The sequence below is a fragment of the Vanessa tameamea genome, chromosome 2, assembly GCF_037043105.1.
Source record: "Vanessa tameamea isolate UH-Manoa-2023 chromosome 2, ilVanTame1 primary haplotype, whole genome shotgun sequence".
In the NCBI taxonomy this organism is placed as follows: Eukaryota; Metazoa; Arthropoda; class Insecta; order Lepidoptera; family Nymphalidae; genus Vanessa; species Vanessa tameamea.
This window is the reverse complement of record NC_087310.1, coordinates 8,226,731-8,250,032: the sequence shown is the minus strand read 5'-3', so window position 1 is coordinate 8,250,032 and position 23,302 is coordinate 8,226,731. Positions and strand designations below refer to the sequence as shown.

At 31.5% G+C, this 23,302-nt stretch overlaps 2 protein-coding genes across 3 annotated transcripts in view; one reads left to right on the top strand and one right to left on the bottom strand.

Annotated features, from left to right (window-relative positions):
• Positions 1 to 11,384, top strand: part of LOC113399003 (C-Maf-inducing protein-like) — a 29,421-nt gene extending 18,037 nt beyond the window's left edge. The window contains exons 3-14 of one of the 2 annotated variants that reach the window (XM_026638006.2): positions 1,969 to 2,097; positions 2,365 to 2,415; positions 2,491 to 2,562; positions 3,304 to 3,393; positions 4,906 to 5,144; positions 5,866 to 6,084; positions 6,225 to 6,495; positions 7,204 to 7,302; positions 7,384 to 7,539; positions 8,313 to 8,465; positions 8,789 to 8,933; positions 9,068 to 11,384. In XM_026638006.2, the coding sequence (XP_026493791.2) occupies positions 1,969 to 2,097; positions 2,365 to 2,415; positions 2,491 to 2,562; positions 3,304 to 3,393; positions 4,906 to 5,144; positions 5,866 to 6,084; positions 6,225 to 6,495; positions 7,204 to 7,302; positions 7,384 to 7,539; positions 8,313 to 8,465; positions 8,789 to 8,933; positions 9,068 to 9,192 (1,749 nt within the window). In that variant the 3' untranslated portion in view covers positions 9,193 to 11,384. Of the gene's footprint in view, positions 1 to 1,968; positions 2,098 to 2,364; positions 2,416 to 2,490; positions 2,563 to 3,303; positions 3,394 to 4,905; positions 5,145 to 5,865; positions 6,085 to 6,224; positions 6,496 to 7,203; positions 7,303 to 7,383; positions 7,540 to 8,309; positions 8,466 to 8,788; positions 8,934 to 9,067 lie in introns of both variants that reach the window. The other variant, XM_026638004.2, reaches the window with a different exon arrangement.
• A 1,441-nt stretch (positions 11,385 to 12,825) lies between these two features.
• Positions 12,826 to 21,269, bottom strand: LOC113399004 (Golgi phosphoprotein 3 homolog sauron). The gene is made up of 5 exons (XM_026638007.2): positions 20,962 to 21,269; positions 20,718 to 20,865; positions 20,364 to 20,462; positions 19,963 to 20,138; positions 12,826 to 16,470 (listed from the first exon to the last, which is right to left on the bottom strand). The coding sequence occupies exons 1-5, from the start codon at positions 21,145 to 21,147 to the stop codon at positions 16,222 to 16,224; spliced, it is 858 nt and encodes a 285-aa protein (XP_026493792.1). The 5' UTR covers positions 21,148 to 21,269; the 3' UTR covers positions 12,826 to 16,221.
• Positions 21,270 to 23,302: the final 2,033 nt, after the last annotated feature.

Below are 23,302 nucleotides of genomic sequence, written 5' to 3'. Positions count from 1 at the left end.
ATCGTTTAAATAGGTTGACTGATGGCCTCAATGATTATAGACGGACAGTTTAGCTGTATTACTTTTTTGATATAGACGGATAAATATAAACATGTTTCTATGATTCGCACTGGAGTTGCAAATTCAATTTAAATCAAATTTATCTGGTGGCTGGGTACATAAACGCTTGAATAATAATCAAAATATGAGGAAGTCGAGTCCAATTTTAATTTCAGTTATCAAATAATAGGATTTTCTTTTTCTTCATACAAATCCAACAATTTATTTTTATTTTCCGCTTTTATCTTAAAATAGTTTGATTAGTTTTCCGTTTGGACTTTGCAGAGGTTATGGTTGAAGATAAAAACAAATGTTATGCAATCCGTATCTAGCCTAATGATCATCCCGTTCGTTCGCTGTCACGCGCGTTTTTATCATTTCCGAAACTTCAAAACTTTGACGGTAATACTGTTGCAATTATTTTAATAAAATAAAAAATTTAAAAATAAGTACAAATTACGTACCTAATTTTTTCTCCGTTTTATAAATGTCATTACTGTCATCACTACTAGGTATAAAACAAAGTCGCTCCCTGCTGTCTGTCTGTTCACGTGTTTGCTCTTTAAAACTACGCAACGGATTTTGATGCAGTTTTTTTTAATAGATAGAGTGATTCAAGGGGAAGGTTTATACGTATAATACATGCATAATATGGGAGAGAAACACCGAGAATAATTGTAGACGTTTCTAAATAAGCACATTTATTTGCGCTTACATTGCAAATGCTGGCTGAACCCTACGAGATAAATGAAAATAATGTACTACAGTATTGTACACCTTAAACAAGTCCACAAAAAAGTCCGCGTTAGTATATGCCTATCTCTTAAGGAAAACCCTTTTTTATCCTATACTTTTTACAAGAAATAATGGCTATTTACGAAGCGATTTTAAGCATTAGTCCTCATCTAATTAAGTACCACAAATACATTGTGCATTTAATATAGATCAATACGACCCTCTACAGCATGGATATTTTCAAAGATATTACAGATTTAAAATGCAGAGACATAGCGGTTTGTATTGCCTAATGACAAAAACGCTGTGAACATTGTATAATATAATATTCTATAGTATATTTAGTCTCAGAAGTGTACACGTGCGAAGCCCGGCCTCCCGACTAATTTCGGCCAAGTGAATTGACGATAATGACGATATGTACCAGCATAGGATATATTATAAGCGCAGGACTATTCCTTCACTTTCATGATCCAATGGGGCGGCAAATCGTACACGTGCTACAAGAATTCGGACCAGCGGGATTGTAGGCACTGCCAGATTTCAAACTCCGTGCTACTATTGAGAATTTCTTGAGAAAAATTTTGTAACACCCAACTGAAAAAACTACCAATGCAATATACATAAAACGATATCAGAATATGCCGTTTGTCTCGGAAAGTTTGAAGTATATAACATTATTATATAAGAACCTGTGATTTGTAGTTTCACCCGCTTTCAATTTACACTATTGATGTTTGAAGCTTGAATTTCATTTGTAATCTCTACGTAGCAATCATCTTATTAAAATTAAAAAATTACTATATGACATAATAATAATAAACCAGTCCAAAAGGATAAAATTTTCACAGGAATTCCTCATGGAATGTAAGTGGGCACTGAGAGAACATTTTACAAAATTAATCTTATCATCAAGTTTAAATGAGGGATGCTATTCGTCCTTTTTTATAAGTTAAAAACATGTAAATCGATGGTTTGCTTATGATTTTAAAGAAAAATACTAATGTTGCAGTCTCTTCTGATGGGTAATTCCTAGACTAGAGAATTTGACTACTAGGTAGTAGATAAAGAGATCAATAATATTTGATTTGAAAAAAAGAACAAAAATGACCTCTACAATATTAATACGACGTAAGCATGTTTTTCTCTCATAAACTTATATTTAAATTGATGTGTGTTATAATTCTCTTTTAGCCTTCGGGTTTACTTGAACGTCCGATATCTTATAGCTGCATGCAAGAGGTCTACTGTATTTCCCGCTGGGATCCAGCAAGGAAATACTGCTTACGAATCGTTATGCCTCATGGTTCACTTCTATTACAGGCAAGTAAAATTTCTTATGAAAAATATATAAAAATAAAATCTATATGTAAATATGCTAAGAGTCAGAATATTTTTTTGGTTTATTGATAAAACTTTTGTGTTAAAAATATAAAAGTACGAGTAGAAATAATATCCGCATACGTTTTAGTTATAGTTTTTAATCGTGATTTTGGTCGAATAAACGAACACTATATTGATGTATTCATCAGTAGTATAAGTAAGTTTATTTATTTTTCCATCCAATAAACAATAAAAATATACTTTTAGGCAAATGACGCTTATACACGGGACCAATGGTACTACTCAATTGTATGGAGAGTAAGTAAAATATATTTGAAATGTCTTATTCATTTAATGTGCATATATTTCTTATTTAAATATTTTTATTTGCAGAGAAACATAATAAGATATCGCAATTTCTTAACAAAATCTGTCAGGAAAGAAGTAGTGTTGAAAGAGCTTAAGGTTAGTGTTAGCAATTAAAGCCTATTCAAACATTACTGTCTGCGTTCAAGGTTACTCTATTATTTTAATTGCATTCACTCATTTATTAATATATATTTATAAAATAAAATTATAAATGCGAAAGTGAGGCTACAAATAGTCTATTTTATATATAGATAGATACAGATAAAATGAAATTCATTTTTAATATAGTTTCACATTCATAGTGAATATAGAAGTGACACTTACTTATTGGTTGTCAAATTAAACACTACCCCCTTTTTGGAAAAGAAAATACCCTGACCTAAGAAAAGTAAAAGGAACAGAAAAGTATATCTGTAAAGATAAATATTATTAAAATGTAATGACTTAATGATTAAGATAACGTACGAACTGTATAGTAAATAAGTTGTATGTTAGCATTTGAATATGTACGCCAACAAATTAATTTATAAAATTTTCTTAACAAAATTAACATTCAGACATCTTATATAATTTCCTCGAACTCTTGAGATTGTGAAGCGGGAAAGTCCAGTTCGAGAACATCTGACCTTCCTAACTTATTCTAATTAGTTGATAATAGATAAGTTCGTAATAGACTTTATACTTATGCAAAGCATAGGAAATCTCCATTTGCGCATGAGTTCGTAATTATACAAAAACATACAAATAAAGCATTCAACCGTACAACCAAAGCCGTTAAAGTAATATAATTATAACAAATGAATGAATATTATTGCATTTAATAATTAAAATTTTTAGAACATGGTGGATTTTGCGATGACAACTCCTCTGCAGGACGAGAGCGTAACACGTGCACCTCTACAAATTCTTACTGACTTGCTGTCAGAGGTGAGTTTAATAATATCAACATAATATGTTGATCTCTTTTCGACATTCTATAATATAATCTTATTAATAATGCTTACATTCTTCTGATAATGGCATATACATGTTTGGTTGTAAATAATTATATAAACATTAATTATTTAACGAATATTATTATCTCAGATAGCAGACTAGGGATGCACGACATTATGGTATGAATCGATTTTTTCGATCCTCGATATGCTTTTTAATCGATCCTCGGATCGAATCGTATGCTCATGAGCGATCTCCTAAAAAGAGATTCAAAATTAGCGTTTTGTAGTCTTTTTATATAATTTACCGTTTATTAAATTTAGACAATTAGGGTCACTAAGGTTAAAACATGCAAATCTAAAACACAATATCACACTGCAAAAGATAAATAAAATACAGCAATGATTAATAGCATTGGGGACTTATTAAACTACCCGTATTATAATTAATTTTTTGCTTAGTTACATAAACAAAGTTAAATTGTGTGGGTCGGCATTTGCCTGTATCTAACCTTGCTTCATCGTCATAAACAACTATCAAATATGTTTATTGACTTTAAAAAATATATTGTACGAGCTTTTTAAAACTATGAATGAATACGATTTGGATGATTCGATCCCTCGTACTTTTGAATCGATTCACTTGGAATGAATCGGTTCCAAAAAATCGCTAGATTGTATACACTGGAATAGATCTTCATAAAAATCGTAATATTATGAATCCCTACAGCAGACTCTTATCCAAACCACTATCATATATATTATCTATCTCACAATTGTAAATATTTAATATTGGATCATAAACATTTGCACTACTCCGGTGCTAACTATTCCAAACTTGTGCCACGTTTAGAAAGAACTATAAAATTGAAATAGATCGTAAAAAATATTTAAACCGACAATAAGAATGATATTGAGATGAAAAAAAAAAATACCCTTGGCCTTTTTTAAAATCTATAATTTATTTACGTCAATGTATTCTTAATCTGAGTTTTTTTTTCTAAGTATTTACGAGACGTAAGGACAAATACGAGACATCCTCGTATTTGTCCTTATAAAACTGTTTCCTACTTTTCTCTCTTGAAACATTTCTCATCCATTACTTCTGTTGTAAACCGGCAGTCATTGGAGGGGCATTGACGTAGTTAACATATTTATCTACAGGCATCATTATCAACTCGTTAACAAATACGACTTTAATTAGTATAAGCGTTAACTACTGCAGTAATTGAGGAACAAATATACAAAATAATGTATGGTGTGACGTCAAACTTAGCGATAAAATAATCATAAGCAAGGTTATGATAAAATTGTGTAAAATAAATATATGCCTGGCCTAAGATATAAATTATAGAATAAACAAAAACCATAAAACATATTCGTTATATATAACATGTTTCAGAAATAAGTAACATCGCGGCTGAGATAAAACCTCCATTAAATTATTTTATTATTTGTGGAACCTAAAGAAAAAAACCTAAAGAAATTTCTAATTTAATTTTAGAATAAGGATGGTCAAGATTGGGAAGAATGGGCGGAAAATGTAACCAGCGTAGCTGCGCCGTTGTTGGCGGAGCGCTGTGTGAACGGCGAGCTTTGCGCACTGCTCGCACGGCTGTGTCAACGGAGGCCGCGTTCGGCGCCGCTGCCTGCGCTGGCACCGCCAGTCCGGCGCGTGTTAACTAGGAACGTAGACTTCGGTAAAGCACCTACTGCTCGCCAATTCGTCAGAGATTACATAAGGTAACCTTCAGCACAAACCCATCTTATTTCAAAGATAATACTGAACAATAGAATGCAAACAATGATTAGGGACAGTGTCAAGGCAAAGATCGTTAGCTAATTGCATTATTTATATTTTATAATGGCTGCGTCGCATATTACTTACCTACGAACCTACTAATGATGTACCAAGTGTTAGTTATGTCGAGAAGCTGAGCACCGAGTATTACATGGTTTTATATGCGCAAAATGTTTTAAAGTTTAAGTATTATTTAAGTAGTAAAACTCAAAGTCGCACTCAAACATAAAACAATATCCCAAGATGAAGTTGAATGCGGTTTGTACGTACATACCAATGATCTTAAAAGTGCTGACGCTTTTGAGTTAAATTTAGTTATAATTATGTCACTGATTTATTTCTATTAAATTAAAATATATATATAATTCAAAATATCATAACAAGAATGTTTATCAATAATTGCTTGAAGCATTTTTTTTTATATTTTTGAAAATAAAATACATATTATAGATATTATTTATAAAATAAAACATATTAAAATTTATCATAAACGATGCATATATGCAAATTCTATCGGCCAGTTTTGTGTTCTAATTACTAAGAAATTTAAAAAAAGAAACTAATATAACCTATTAATAAAAAAATAAGCAAATAATAAATTATCAGATGTTCATAAATCACATTTAATTAGATGTTCTTCCAATGTGTACCGATTTTTGACAGTGCTCTCAGCGCACACAACTCCGGTAAGAATCTCGTGCGACGGTTCGTGCAAGTGACGCACGGAAGCGGCGCCGCGTGCCCACATCCCCGAGCGGCACCTAACCTCGCGTCCGTCGCACTCGCTGCGATTGACGACCGCTATCGCGAAGACTGTTCTCCTCATCGTTGCGACGACAGTGAGCTGGAAGTGCTCTGTTTTGCAGATATTCTAGAGCATATGTGAGTTCGCAAAAGATTATAGATTGAACCGACAAGGAGATTGCTACCGCGTACGATGTACATTTGTCTCTTCGAACCTCATGAAATTCTATTCCCATTCTCTCCTCACGAAGAATATTTAGGAAAAAGAACATTTTCAGGTGTGAATACGATGACTGGCTAGTCGTAGTTGGTGGGGTACTCCAGCCGGTGCCTTTTAGCGCCGGCGCCATGAAGTGTCCGCGAGTGGCAGCGCGCCTGGGGGCCGTGCTGGAGCGGCTGGCGAGCGACCCGCGCTGCGCGGCGCACACGTGCGTGGCGCCCGCCCGCGCCGCGCGCCCCTCTCCGCCCTCGTGGCTGCGGGTCACGGCACCTTCTGATCCTGCGCTGTCACTGCCACACAAACAACTGTGCCAACTTTGGGGAGATATGGTAAATTATATTTAAACATTTATAGACACCATAACAACGTAATATTAGAAACAGTAGTTAATTATAAAAGACAATATAATTGTAAATAATTTTAAAATATTAATGCCGCTTTTTTTTAATAAGAGATCTACCGAGTTTTATACACTATAGAAATCTTGCAAAATGTATGGGAATTACAATATCGCTATAAAAACGACAGAAAGTTTGTAGCCATTTTACAAGCTAAGAGTTCGTTCCAAATAATAAATTGGAAGGTCGATCACGATAATTATATGCAAAATGGTAGGCAAGTAACACTTTTTCACAATCGCTTACGCTCGTAGTCGAAGTTTATAAGCTACATCTAAGAGATCGCTGAGACTTTCGTGATAACGCTAACAAAATAACTAATCCAAGAGCTATGTTTAATTGTTTGAATAGATTAAAAAGTGTCGAATAGATTACAATAAAATCATTTAATTAGTTAGTTCGCTGTTTAAGATTGTAAAATAAAATTAGGTATATCATGACCCCTGATGGCCCAGTCGATAGAAGACGTGAATCTTAGCGCATTGATTCTGAGATCAAACCGGGGAAGTACCACTGGATTGTCGTGTGTTGTGATAATTCATCTTGTGCTCGGCGAAAAAAATAGAATAAGGCATATAAAATAATGAATTATTATTAATTTATCTAACACACAATAATAAACATATGTTTTGCTTTCAGTTAAAAACTCTTCTCGCCTGTTGCTGTAAGCGAAAAAGTTTCCTTCAAAGCATGAGCAAGCATCTACCCGATTTCGTAATAGTGGCCCTCACTGAACACGTAAGTACAATACAATATGCAATGCATATAATAGCTAAATATTTATTACAATAAATATTTACAGACATTTTGTAATTTTAGCCGGCAGCGCTAGAAGCATTATGTCTAATGCTAGAATGGGAAGTTGCTAGTGGCGAACAAACGCAGCTCGAAATTATAGCCGCATTGCAAGGAACTGAACTGGGCCAGCGGTATTACAAAGACCTGTGTGAACGTCAACAAACGCTACAAAGATTGGTAAGAATACATTATCTAATTATTTGCACATAATACAGTAAATTTCGAAATTGTTAAACTCGTATATCACATATTTTAACTTTTTTTTTTTTTTTTATGTTTTATGATATAAGTATCATCATCTGGGGGTAAATGGAAGAAATAATAACCATTCCTTACATCGCCAATGCGCCACCAACCTTAAAAATTAAGATCTCTTTTACGCCTTTAGTTAAACTGGCTCAAACCGGAACACAACAATACTGAGATCTGCTGTTGGTGGTAGAATATCTGATGACTGGTGGTACCTACCAAGACGGGTTTGCACAAAGCCCTATCACTAACCACATATGTTCTTGTTATTAATAAACTACTATTGTGATAAAAAGTACCTTGATTTCTGGAATTCATTTTATTAAATGATAATTTATTTAAGACTAGTTTTATAGTCGCGACTACGCCCCGCGGAGCCTGCATACCCATTTACTTATTTTCAGCTTCAAATTTGAAGAACTTGTATATTTGCAACTTGCAACTTTATTTACTTTTAAAAAAAGTAGTCTATGACCTCTGTTGTGATTCAAGCTTGCTTCACATCAAATTGTATCAAAATCGGTTCAAAGGTGCCGTGAAAGCTTAACATACAGATATTATACATATTTACTTTCGAATTTATAGTCTTCATACAGAGTATGGTTTTTCAATGGGTATTTCGTTGAAATACTCGTCGAATAGTTACTTCAGGCCCCAATTAGCTTTTATTTTGAAATGAATAATTACAACGTGAACAGCAGGCTCAGGGCGGGCCGCGCCGGCTGGCGCTGCCGGTGCGCGCGACGGACGCGGACGTGGCGGCGCTGCTGGACGCGGGCGCGCTCGGCAACCTCGAGTGCCTCAGCCTGGCCTTCACCAGCGTCACCAGCGCGTGCGCTCATCATTTGATAAAGGTGGAAAACTATTTCTCTTTCTTCAGCTTCGTGTAAGGTAGTGGCAACACTTTGTCTATAATTATAATTCTCAAGTGATTGAATTTTAATACGAAGTTAATGTTGTTTATGGTAAAATTTTCCAAATTATTGAATACAATATTAAAGTACCTCAAAAAGTATTTATTATAATATCTATCTTATAAATCTCTCCGTCATAAAACTAAGTTACTTAAAACTCACTACTATTACACTTCAGTTTTCTGTATTTCTATTGAATTTATTATATTAAAATTGAATTGAATCTTGGTTAAATAAATTAAGTTTTTTTTTATATATTTTAGTTACCATCACTGCGCTATTTAAATTTGTGGGCAACGAAGTTTGGCGATAGTGGCGTACAACTAATAGCTGAACATTTGCCACGTCTGCAAGTTCTTAATCTTTGTGAAACTCCTGTATCAGACAAAGGAATCGAAGCATTGTCAGGTAATTAGTATAAATATTTGACATACTTTTTTGATTTCAAATGCTATTTAAATATGTAAGTATATTTGAACTGAATTAATATCCGTCCCCCTTTTTTACTATTGTTCTCGTAATAAAATGTTTTGTTGTTTTAGGGCTATCAAGTTTAAGGCGATTAAATTTGAACAGCACGAAGCTGTCAGCAGAAGCCTTTGAAATATTACGACAAAGATTGCCGCAACTGCAGGAGTACGACATCAGATACACGGAGGCATGGTGACAGCGAGCTCCGACGTGCAGGTCCATGTCCTTCCCCGATACCCTGATATAAATAAATTGGGACCTCTAAACGTAAATTCGCTGGCCGATTTACCTAATTCATAATTGTGTTAAGTGTGAACCATCAACCAGAGTACATTCGTTCTCTTTTCACGTGTTTAAACGCAATACAAAACGTGAAGCCCACAAACATTACAACAACTAGTCATATCTTCGTTCTCTTTAACTTACGCATTTGTTCAATCTGAGAAATACAATAATTACTGTCTCTACAACCTCAAATGTTATCTCTGTTGTTTTAAATCGACTCTTACTTGTTCAGGATAAGGCGTAAATTAACCCGTTTCATAGTTTTTAATAAAATAATCAATAACAATATAATATAGTATAATGTGCTCTCAATACTGGGATTATTTCATACATATAAGTAATATAAATTCTTCATTAAGCATCTTTATCAAATATAAAATATGTCATACGTATCTACATCGTATAATAAGTACCTTCAATCAAATCATTCATAGTAAGCCTAAAACCAAAACCAAATAGAAAGTAAATATTATCACATCGTTATGTATTACAAAATCCATAAAATAAAATAAAAAATTTAGAAGGAAATCTAAGAAAATAGAAATAGAATTTAATGTTATTAAACGGTGCAAAGTTATATATTAATTAATATTTTAATTAATTTGCAATTAGAATTCCATTTAAGATTATTGTACCTTTCCATGTGTGTTATTTATTTGTTATGTCGTCACCTTGAATATGTATATTTATATAAGCAATAAGTCAAACCGGATGCTGAAACATGGAGATAATGTATTTAAATTTTGACATTACAAGAATAGGTGGGATCTTATCACTTTATAATGTCTTTATATATTTATACTCATAAACTTAATTTTAGTCTCTCCGGAAATACTCACGCTTCGAGTCTGGTTGATTTTGTTGTTTGTTGTTCTCCTTAGTATTGTAATAAATTATTGTATCATTTTAAAAATAACGACGAATTTAACACTTATATTGATTAATACGAGCCGAGATGGCCCAGTGGTTAGAACACGTGCATCTTAACCGATGATCTCGGGTTCAAACCCAGGCAGGCAATACTGAATTTTCATATGCTTAATTTGTCTTTATAATTCATTTCGTGCTCGGCGGTGAAGGAAAACATCGTGAGGAAACCTGCATGTGTCTAATTTCAACGAAATTCTGCCACATGTGTATTCCACCAACCCGCATTGGAGCAGCGTGGTGGATTATGCTCCAAACCTTCTCCTCAAAGGGAGGCCTTAGCCCAGCAGTGGGAAATTTAAAGGCTGCTAATTGATTAATTATTATTTAACGTAGGTAATGCCGTCTTCTTCGTTAACGTAAATTACTATACACAATTATTTCATTCATAGAATTAATAATCTACTCTACACGTAATGCATTTATTTTTTATACATTTTGGTAGCAAGCGATTTATCTTTAATTATTTTAAAACGATTATTTACACTTTCCCACCTTGTAATTGTAGTTAAAGAATGTGCAAGGAGAAAACAGTTTTATTAATTAAGAAATTATGATCCAAAGATGGAAATAATTTTATAAAGTGACATAAAGTAATTTTTTGTCATATTTGCATTATAAAGAATACGCTTAAATATAAGTATTGTTAGTTTAAGGTTGTTAAGGTCGACAGGGCTGTGAGACTGTATGAGAGGCGTAGATAGTTGGATATAACTGTTGTCGATCCTGTGTTGTGTAGATAGTAAGGTTTAGATATACATGAAGATAAATGAGGACACATCGAATTTAATTATGTAACTTGTTAAATTATTTTTCGATACAAGCTTCTTCGATTTTCTTATAGAAATAATTTAAAGATCTCATAGTGTCCTCAATTAAAAAGCCTCATTTGCGATTTGCTAGAAAAAAAATTATATTTGAAATATTATTGGTTAAATGAATCTGAATAAGCTTGTACTGTCTCTCTTATTTTTAAAAATCTAGCTCCAATTATTGTCTTTATGTACGTTAGTTATAATATTGAATAAGATTGTAATGGATGGCCAACTCGTTATTTAACTTGTGGCCAATGTATTATAATTTCTTGTGCACACTTAGATTTATTAAAATTATAATTATTCATAAAGAGGTTAAGACTTAATGACTTTTTTTAATAAAAGTTCATAATTATAATTATTATTGTGTTTAATTTATCCTAAATTTAAAACTCGTGATTATAAGATTTATACTATCCGCCACAGAATATGACTAACCCGGTATACAGTGCAAACAAAATAGTTTTACTACCAACTATTTACTATTAGTAGAAGATCCGAACCTAAAACGACCTTCATCGAGCTTATAGTTTGATACGTCTCATTTTTTAGAAAATATTTTAAATGGTCTAATTTTTCCTTTATTATAAAATGTCGCAAAGTAGTTACAATCTGTGAATGAGTGAAAAGAAGGTAGACTTTTACATAATTTAGGTCCCAACTTCAATGTTAAATCGATGCAGTTAATGCAATCGTGGTGGTTCGACTGCTTCTTAGTCGCTGAAGTAGCTAGAAAAATTGTAGATTCTGACAGTTTGTGCATATTTTCGAATAAATTTAAAAGAACATCAGTTACAGAATATTGCGTCCTTTATTATTACACACTATACTCAACTCGGATCTCTCTGTCACACATTTTCACTCGCGTTAAAATGTATTCTTTAAAATTCGCAAACCCCGATTAAGACCAAGTTTTTTGCAGGCAACCCTATGTCAACGTGTACGCAATAAAACAACGCTTTTTTTTCTATTATTAAGCAAGTGAAGGTAACTCGCATCAATATCCAGGACAGGATAAGCGATCCTGTCAACCGAGTAGTTTGTCCAGGCAAATATTTAGGCAACCCAACGACTGCATTTTCTATAAGTTTGATACTTTAAGTCAGGTTAAAAATGTTCCTATTATCTTGATGTTGCAACATTTAATTAAAAATCATTTTTTAAAAAATAATTAAAAATAGTCTGTCCAGGATTTTTTTAGACAACCCATTCTGGCATATTTTCTAATATACTAAATTTATTATAAAATATGTCTCATTGTATTATCAGCTCGGTGAAGGTCGTTTTAAGTTCGGATCTTAGTTTTTAAGTTATATAACATATTATTGCAACATTGTTATGCCAAATTATGTTAAAAGAAGTTAGTTTCTTTTACTCGTGATCAATTGTATTTCATGTTTCGGTCTTTTTTCATTTAAGTACAAGTTTAAAATATGCCAATTAATGTGCTAATATTTAAAATGACTACACGTAAAGACAGAAAAATTCCCAAATGAATAAGAAAGAAAAAATAAATGCATACTAATCTAATAAAATAATTTAAATCAGAAATTGAAGTTCTTTTGTTATCCATACATATTTGTAATTTATGTCACTATAATAGTTTTGTTTAAGCTGCATTTTCATATTTCATTTCGAGAGTCGCGTCCTCGCGATCTATTTTTTTAGGATCGCTAAAAGGAAATTGCAACACGTTTTTAATGTGATTAAAAGCATTAAAGATTTAATTTTTAATCGTTTAGAAATCATTAGTCAATTGTCAGTGAGCCGACTAAGGTAAAAGCAGAGATAAAAAGTAGATGTATTTTTCTAAGGAATATTATATTTGAGTAATTTTCAATAGTGTATGATACATTTCTTAACATTAACTTTATACATTCATTAGCAACACTATTCAATTTATTAAAAAATAATTTATACCAATCGATGCAAGACGAGTTAAATACAGTGAGGCTGCTTCTCGAATCGTACTTACAAACAAGGTCAAATAACTCTAAGGTAAGAAGATATTCTACCATGTTTTAAAAAAATATTAAGTATCTGAAATTTAAAAAAAACCATTTGGTCTATTGCAATTTCTAGTACAAAAAACAAATTACGTTTAAGTACTTTAAACGTAATTTGTTTTTTATTTTAATTTACATGTCTTATTTAATTTTAAAGAGAAAATAAATGACTATATGATACCATCTAACTTAATTAGAGCTTCTGTTTAGATAATTTTGTATAAAATACTACAAATATTCTAATTCATCATTCTACACGTCAAAGGTCAACATTGATGGACAAAACACACATTTCCAAAATTTACTTGACTGTGTATTACTTAATACTCACGTGTGTTACATTTAAAAAGCATTATGTACAATTCATGATTAAATGTTTATAAGTAAATATTAATTTAATTAACAACTTGTATAAAACATCTTAATATTTTTTATGTTCTCATACATTTACTTTCGCAATATATATTTTTTATGCTTTTGTGTATGTGTATCTATGTATGTTTGTGTGTGTAGTGTGTCGGCGTTTGTGTGTGTGAGTGTAGGTGCCTGATAACGCGCGCATAAATAACTAACAGTTAATTCATAAATTAAATATATATTTTCAAATATAAATATAGATCTATTCAGTCACGAAGGTGCAATAGTATGAATAAGTGATGTGAAATTGTCTTAGTGTGCGTGAGACAACAGAGTAAAGACAGCAAAAAAAAACAAATTAAAATATATTTGTTAAGTTATTTTTTTATTATTACACTGACAATTTAACATATAGGTGCCTTCCCTCAGTGAGTGAATAGATCAATAATCAATTTTCTACTGCAAAAAAACGGATAGGATACTGATAAAAATATTCTATAATAATGTATTATAACTGGGTAGAATGCTATAGTATAAGAGACATTGAGAATGTGAGCTTTAAAAAAAATAGATTGACTAAACCACTGGAAAAATATTAAATTATTTTAATATAAATTAAAAATTAGGTATTTTAATCTAGAGACACGCTATCACAATGAAGAATTAATTTCCATCCAGTTATTATCGCATTATAAAAAAAGAACAATAATAGCTGTGGCAGCATAAAAAGTTATACAAAAAATGTCGTGCAAACGGTACATAAACGTTGCGTTAGAATTAGAATGTGATATTTCATCACGAATGTAATTTTTTTCTTTAAAAACACATACAGGTTATTTGCTGTCGATTTTCAGAATAAATATTATTTCATAAAGCAACGAATAATACCTTTTAGTTTATTGGTTTTAACGGTTTTTATTTTGTGATAGTTACGATCATACTTTTATTATTAGAATGAATAATCTTCTTTTTAGTTGCCTTCTTTTTCTTCACTTATAATTCCGTTAACAAAAAAAAATACTTATATTAAACAGCTTTAGTCATTGTCTAAAAGAAAATTACGAGCTTTCAAATATTTGTTAGTTCCTGTAGGTGAAACCTTGCAACCTGAATTGTTATGATTGGTATAATGTATATTTTATTGATAAGTGTTCAAACAGTGTTCTTATACCTGGCAAGTTGAAACTGGACTTAAACTAGTATATATAATTTATTTTAAAAAATAATTCTATTTAATTTAAGTTAACATAAATAAAAATAATCCAAATATTTAAACTAGAAACTTTTTTTCTATATTAATTTTAAATTAAACATTATTACGAAAAAGATCTTATATAGTGATTTGAAACCGAATCGTACAAATAAATATATATATATATATATATATATATATATATATTTTAAATATAATGGCACGCTCTAATTTGCACGTACAATGATTCTTATGAAAAACAAATGTATTATATTTACAGGCTCAGGCCTGTCTTAAGCAAAGGTGCAGAGGGTGCGAAAAGGCCGGGTGCCCCGAAAATATGGTCTGGTTTTGTACCATGGATTAGGCATCAGGTCCTTTTTTGGAGAGAGAAAATCACCAGAACACTGCTTGCACCCAAGCTCTTGTAGCTCTTCAGGAAACTTAAGACCAGGCTTTACAGGCGATCAGTTTCAATATTATTCTTGTATTTATTTTTGATTTTATGAATGTAAACTTATGTTCATTTTTAATTGAACCTGAACATTATTTTTAATTAAATGTTTATTGTTGGCAACTGTGATATGCACCTGGTTTTTTTATAAGCCGTTCGTGATTATGTAATTAAAATTGGATCGAATTAGAAATTGTAATGGATTAGAGATAAATATGTGTGCTTTTTAGAAACCCTAGACATTTAATTCATAACTACTATTATCACTATGCAAAATAAAATTTACTACATTGTAAAATTTCAAGCGGTTACTTTTTGAAGTTCGAAATACTTATTCTAATAAATCAATATGACATTATTAGCTAAATTTAAAACTATTCTAATATAATACACATATAAAATTTCATCGTTATGTAATAATTGCATAACACAATAAACACAAATCACATTCTTATAACATTTTAAATAACAAATTTTACATACATAATTATATATATATAAAAATATTAATACTAGACATTAAGTTTAATATATGATACACCTATATATATGTATATATAATTAATAATCCATAATTGATTAATTTGCAACATCCGAGTTAAGTTGAATCTCAAATATGTTATTGCTAAATGTCAATGCACCGAACACTCACTAGACCGTTTCTGTCAAATTTCCACATCTTTTGTGCCAGTATTAATAAATCTACTGATATCCATTGTGGTTTTGATCTTCTTGTACGCATTGACTAAAATAAAATACTATCAGTACTAAAAAAACATTCTATCCTTTTCTGTTCCTTGTGTGGGATCCGGAAAATGAGATAGCAATAGTTTTCGTCCTGTCTATCGAGTTTAGTTTAGAAATTACGTACAACGAAATCGAAACCAGTTTATAGATTAAGTTATTACATCCATTTTCTCATTTATTGTTAATTTTCCATTTTGTTACACAATATTTATCAATCTGACGATATCCTCCAACGACTGATCTAAACCTAATACTGATCACAAAAAGTCAATCAAGTTTCTGTACAAGTGTATCTAATTATACTAATTTATATACCGTAAATTGTTTCTTTCATTGCACACGATTCACACATTTTAATATTTCTAGCCACTTGGAATAATTATTACCTTTCAATTTATAAATTATTCTCTCTGATGTCAGTGGCTTAGACGGAAATTTGATGCTATTTAGTGAACGCCGCGAACACTGCCCACATGATTTCACAGGCATCGGGTCGCATGGCCTCGGCCTCGAAGTCGAGATCGAGCAGCGAACGAACACGTCTCGTCGCCAGCTCGTAGTCCTCGTCGGAGAGCGGGGCGAATGCGTTCTCAAGCACGTCTGCCGAGTGCGCGAGCATGAGTAGCGCCAACGATCGCTTATCGGCGTGTGCGACGTCAACGATAGACCGACGAAGCGCCGCTTCTTGGACCTGTAATGTGATTTTCAGAGAATGTTCATATACGTTTTATATATTATTTGAATACTTATATAATAAAAAAAATACGCAATTAAATTAATTCATTTCATTTATGAAATTGATTTGGAATCGATATATCCATTCAAAACACAATCGAAACAATAAAAATCTTGAAAAAATTAATCACTACTGACATTTGGCCTATTTAAAACTTTTCAATTTAGTTTTAACATGTATACTATTACAAATAAGAAAGAAACTCTGTCTGTCTGTATATTGCACTTTATCCGTCAAACCACTGAACATATTTTGATGAAATTTGGTACTAAGCAAGCTTGAAATCCAAGGAAGGACATTTATTATATGCGCCTTCAACACACTTTAACGCGGAGCCCACGCTGAAATAATAAAACGAGAAACTACGCGAGACATATTATAGTGCACAACTGTGCGCGCAAACAAAGGTGCACTTTTAATTCTCTCACTTTCCTAATCCGACAGGACGACATATCTTACGTAGAACCAACGGCTTCACTTTAGTACATACTTCCAACTTCCAATCTAACAACTAAGAAAATAATAGACACTTATTATAAATCATTACAATAATATTACATACAATATATATCACGTGTAAAAAGTATACATTATATTAAAGTTCTTAGTGTTTTGCAACGTCAACTTTACACTTACGAAGACGCGAATTATGAAGTGAAAGGTCGCTCCATAGATTAACAACTACCACATCGAACGACCTAGATGAGGCGCGAGAAGCATTGACGGGGAATACGAGTATAATATACAGTGTTGCTGATGGATCGCTAGTGACTCATACGGGTTATGGAAACGCACTCGTAACTCACGAAATATGCATATTTCAATATCATCATTACATAGTATAAAACAAAGTCGCTTACCGCTGTCTGTCCCTATGTATGCTTAGAACTTTAAAATTACACAACGGATTTTGATGCGATTTTTTTAATAGATAGATTGATTCAAGAGGAAGGTTTATATGTGTAATACATGCATAATATAGTAGAGAAAAACTGATAATTTTAGAGGTTTCTAAAGTGATGTCGTAAATAAGCACATTTTTTGCGCTTAAATTGCAAATGCTGGCTCAACCCTATGAGATAGATCAAAATAATGTATTACAGTCTTTGTCACCAATAGAATTCCACGCGGTAGTATTTTATAAAACAAAGTAACAAGCACCCCCCCCCCCCACATCTAACTGTCTGTCCGAAAACCATGCGCCCAAAAACTATCTAAATTATTTTCCCTAATAGACGGAATGATCGATGAGGAAGATTTAGGTATATAATTGATTATGATGAAATGTGTTGTGATTTTTGAGGATGTCGGAAAAAATCATGCCGCATGGGAGCTGGCTTACGCCGGGAATATGTATTACGATATAAACATTTTATGTACTCTTATTCTACCCGTCAGAAGCAGGGACGGGTAGTATTGTATAGGTGGTAAAATCAATTGAATTATGGCATTCTAGAGAATATTCGCGAACCATACACAAATAAAAGCCAAACCCATCATCATAACAATATTTTTAAATCCACAACAATATGTTTAAATTAGTCACTTGAACTAATTATGTTTTTTTTTTAATAATATGTTTGAAATACTTAACTTATCCTTATCAAAAAAAAAAAGACTGATATTCAGTACTTCCGTAGATCCTTAGATAAGTATATATAACGGCTTTTAAACATATTTTTTTCATTAGATTTACATAGATTTACACGATAATATTTCTTATACTATGTTTAAACTTCAACTTCATTTTACACGTTCGAATCCGGGCCATTTTTTTTATAAATTACATCAGTCGTACGATTACTACAGCCCATAGACATTTGCACCTTAAGAAAATTTATATAGGACTGGTTGATGGTATTTAACTAGTATGTTAAGTCCCTAGTGTCTGTAGTTACACTGGCTCACTCTCCATACAAACCGGAAAACAATAATACCATACTATTACTACTACTGCAATGCTGCTTGGCGGTAGAGTATATGATAAGTAGGTGATATCTACAAACCTTGCACAAAGCCCACCACAAAATTGGCAGGTAGTCTTGTAATATTACAAGGTCAAACTTATTTTTTGATTCCCTACTTAAAAAATGGTTAAAATATTTCTCATGGCTCATTTTTCAGACTAAATATTGAAAAAATATTTATTTTTATTCAAAAACATTTAAATTTTTGCTTTTATCTTTTCAAGCTAAATTTGCATTGTCAATTATGGTAATATTTCGACTAAACCTTCAGAAAATAGATGCGTTTGAAGAGCGCGTGTTTTATTTGACCTTTGTTATTTATAAAGTTGTTTGAGGCCACTGTCAATATATTTCAAAAATGCCAACATATAAGCAACTAGCTGTCTCTCCCGACTTTGAATAGGTGAAATATGAAATTTATTTAATGGCACTGACACCAATATATGCCAAGCAGGACACATAAAATACATCAAAATCAATCAATAAGGTGTTCACAAACACGGATAGAATAAATTAGATATAATTAGGCAAGTAAATTTTATTTCTTTATCATATTATTACCTGGTATGTTATAAAAATAATTGATATGAGATAACAATAGATTATTATGCTTCAGGAATCTATATACCAAAGTACATCAAAATGTAACAGGCCAATGTTATCATTCCAATTCAATATCATGTTTAAATAACAAACTATATAACAATTTCATAACTGTTTTGTTACTAACATTCATACAGAATATAAACAAGTTAATACTCTAATAATTAACTGAAGAACTTACATTCGAGTTTAATTTATTATTAATAATAATGATTAAAAAATAATCTATGAAATATTAACTGCATGAAATAATCCAGATGTCAACAAATATTGTATTTTAATTACATAAAATATTGAATCTAAAAAACCACACTTTTAAACCTAAAAAGATTAAAATGAGGGCAACGATTTAACTAAAGTTTAAATAAATTATATTAACTGAAACATAAATGACTGATTCAGTTCAAGACAGTCTGGGCAAGTACCACCCACCCATAATACATTCTACCGCCAAGCAACAATACTTAGTAATACTAAGCATTGATGTGTTCCAGTTTGAAGGGTGTGTCAGCCAATATAACTACAGATACAAAGGATATAACATCTCAGTCCACAAATTTGGTAGTGCATTAGCAATGTTAGGAATGGCTAATATTTCTTAAAAGCACATTGTCAATGGGCTGTTGTGACCGCTTAGCATCAGGTAGCCTATTTGCCAATCCTCCTAGCTTTCTAAGATTATAGTATCTTAGATTATTCAAGATGAGTTAATAATTAAAACAAAACTGTGCTCAGTATTCTTTTATCAATGTTAATATCAGTCACATTATTTACAATACATGTCAGTCCAAAATTCTGGATTGGGAAATAAGATGTAATATGTCCGTAATTGCTCTGTTAATGTAATATATCATATTATATCTGGAATTGTACGTACCTTTTTCACTAAGCGACATTTTACAACATTATCAGTAAGTGGGTGGGTTGTCATATCAAACAATAGGAAATTCTGTTTTTCAGTAGTTAGTACACCTTTCTCAACGAGATTTTTAGCCAGTCTCTCACGGACATTTTTCAATTGATATTTTAACTTCATTGGATTCCATGTTTCACCTACAAGAATACATTAAAATACTATTTTAAAATTTAAATATTTCGCTAATTAGAAACAGTAAAAAAATTATGTATTCACAATATTTCCATTTGAATATACAAAAATAAATTTGAGTATAATTAATTAATTTTAAATAAATGTTGCTAAAATACCACCTGGTTTAATTAGTGGTGGAATAATTATAATTAGGTTTAACTACTTGATAAGACTAGGATAAAACTTACCACTAAGGTATTCTATCCAACTCTGTACAGTCTCAGGGGGATCAGTATCTTTCATGTGTTTCAAGGCTTCGTCTAATAATACATCCCCTGTTGGATTATCTGGAAAACACAATTGATATAAAATTTACAATATAAAACTCTTATAAACTTGGTCACATTAAGTAAAAGTAAATATAGACAAAATTTAACTTGAACATTTATTGTGTTATTGTTGTAAACAAATGTCAAATAGATTATTTTAATAATATTAAATGTAAAAATTCGATTTAACCTTTGGTAAATATATAATGAATTTTTATTAATCATAATCTAATTTTGAATAAATATTTCTTAAAGCTGAGAAATATGTCTTACCAGATTTTACAATAACCTTCCTAGACAACAATCCCTTCCTTCTCATGCCTGCTCTTTCCAATTCTACACGTCCCCTTAAACCCAATTCGATCAGGATGCATCCTCTTAGACCACTCGAAATACAGTCATTCCAAAATGATGTGTAACCCTAAAATTAATGCCGATTAATCTTTAATGTCGAGTCTACGGAATATTAAAAAGTATTTCTCTAATTGTTAGTAACTTACTGGCGTCCTGTACTTACTTCTTTGTCCTTTAATCCTAGTAATAATACTTCTTCCATCAGTGTCAGTCGAGTTTCCTTTGAATCGCCGTCATCATAATTTTTATCGTTTTTCTTATCGTCCACATCGTGATTTTCCCTGTTTCCGTCCGAATTATTTTCCTTTACAACGTTCCTTCGTTGTACCAATCCTTCCGTACGATTCATTTTAGCATTTAATTAGCACTAAAATAAAAACAATTTGTGTTTTGTTTGCTGATGAGATGATTTTTAGGAATAGTGAGTAAACTTATCATTGACGTTTGCCACACGACGTATGTTCATGTTGTAAGAAAAACATGGCCGATCAACGATCACAAAACACGTTCCTTTCGACACATTTTTTTTTATTTAATCGAGTAAAAATAAACAAATAAAATACTTATCAAGTAGTTTTCAGAAAACTTATTGATATTATAATATAATGTTAAATTTTATACTTGGATTGAACATACCTTTAATTTATCTATGTTTCAATTATACATCGTAACCTAACCTCCTGATTAATAAAATTTATGAATGAATTTATTTTATTTCTCTATAAAGTACAAAATTATGTTTTATCAGCTAGCTACGTTATCATAATTATATCTGCAGAGAGTTATTCCCAAAAAGTAAGATCTTGAACATTAAGTCACCTAGCCCTCGACCTTCAATTGATACAAAATATTATTTGAAGATCATAAAAATACTTATTAAGGTAAAATTAATTAAATATATCGATTACAAGGCTTCAAATATAAATCGCTAAGTGTTACAAATAAATTTAATATAATATACTAAATAAATATATACCTATATATGGATGAATGTTGGCGGAGCAAATCGGCCACCTGATGGTGAGTTGTCACCACCACCCATAGACAATGGTGCTGTAGATATATTAATCATTCCTTACATCGCCAATGCGCCACCAACCTTGGGACCTAAGATGTTATATGCCTTGTGTCTGTAGTTACACTGGCATACTCACCCTTCAAACCGGAACACAGCAATACTGTGTACTGTTGTTTGGCGGTAGAATATCTGATGAGTGGGTAGTACCTACCCAGATGGACTTGCACAGAGCCCTACCACCATGTAAGATAAAAGATATATATCTACGTACTAAAACTACAATAATCGATAAAATTATTAAGACACAACCTAAGGTATAATCTTTTTCCCTTTACTAATATTAAAAATGAGGAAGTTACTCAGTTTGTCTGTCTGTTACGCTTTCACGGTTATACTACTTAACCAACTTTTTACACACACACAACACCGCCCCCTTACACGCAGGCAAAGCATCGGGTGAAAACTAGTCCATAAAGTCTACATTGGTATATAGACTTTTTATTATACAGGGTTATTGGTAATTCAACGTATTCCCGTTAGGAGGCGATAGGGGTGACTATTTGCGATAATTTTAACCCCCATATGCATGATGCAAAAATGAACCATTTTTGAGTTATCACGTTTTTTTAGATTTTTTCAAAATAAGTCAAAATTGCAACTTCAAAAATTTATTAAAACAAAAGTTTCGATTAAAATCTACTTTTTTCTTCTGATTTATAAAAACGATTAAACACTGGATATTTTCAATATTTAAACAATAATTATCGGTCCAAATTTAAAAATGCGAGACGGAAAACGATATTATTTCAATATATTTTTTATTTTTTTCTCTCAAATATGCCTGAAAAACAAAAAAAAAAAACATTATGAAACTTGTTCTGCAGATGATTTTAAAAACATAATCGTTTAATTATCTTTCCGAAAATGTATAAAAACTAGGAATTTATTTCAAAGCAACCGAAATAAAATGATCAGAAAGGACGCTGGTGGAAATTCGTATTCGAACATGACCGAATTCGTACTAAAGGTCGCTCTTTAAAATTCCCACAAAATTGATTTAAAATAATAACCAATGTAAAAAAACTTACTTATTTACTTAACTTACTTAATACAAATTTAAAATTAAATTTAGATTCATAAACAGTTCAGTAGCTAATAACAATTAAGATATTTTGTTATTTAGCCTAGTTCTTGCTCGAAGTGACTTCCCCTATTGCGAACGCAAAGTCGCATTCTTTTTCTAAGTTGTGAATTAACTACCGAACTAGTCAAATTATTCCGCATTGTATTTGAATTGTGGTTAAAATTATCGCAAATAGTCACCCCTATCACCTCCTAACGGGAATACGTCGAATTACCAATAACCCTGTATTTAACAAATACAATAATAGCGGGGTCAAAATATATGATTCACTTTTGCGCTCATTTTTCAAGATAAATAGGTATATATTATTTGCATCTGAAATCTTTGTAAGATGCTTAGGTT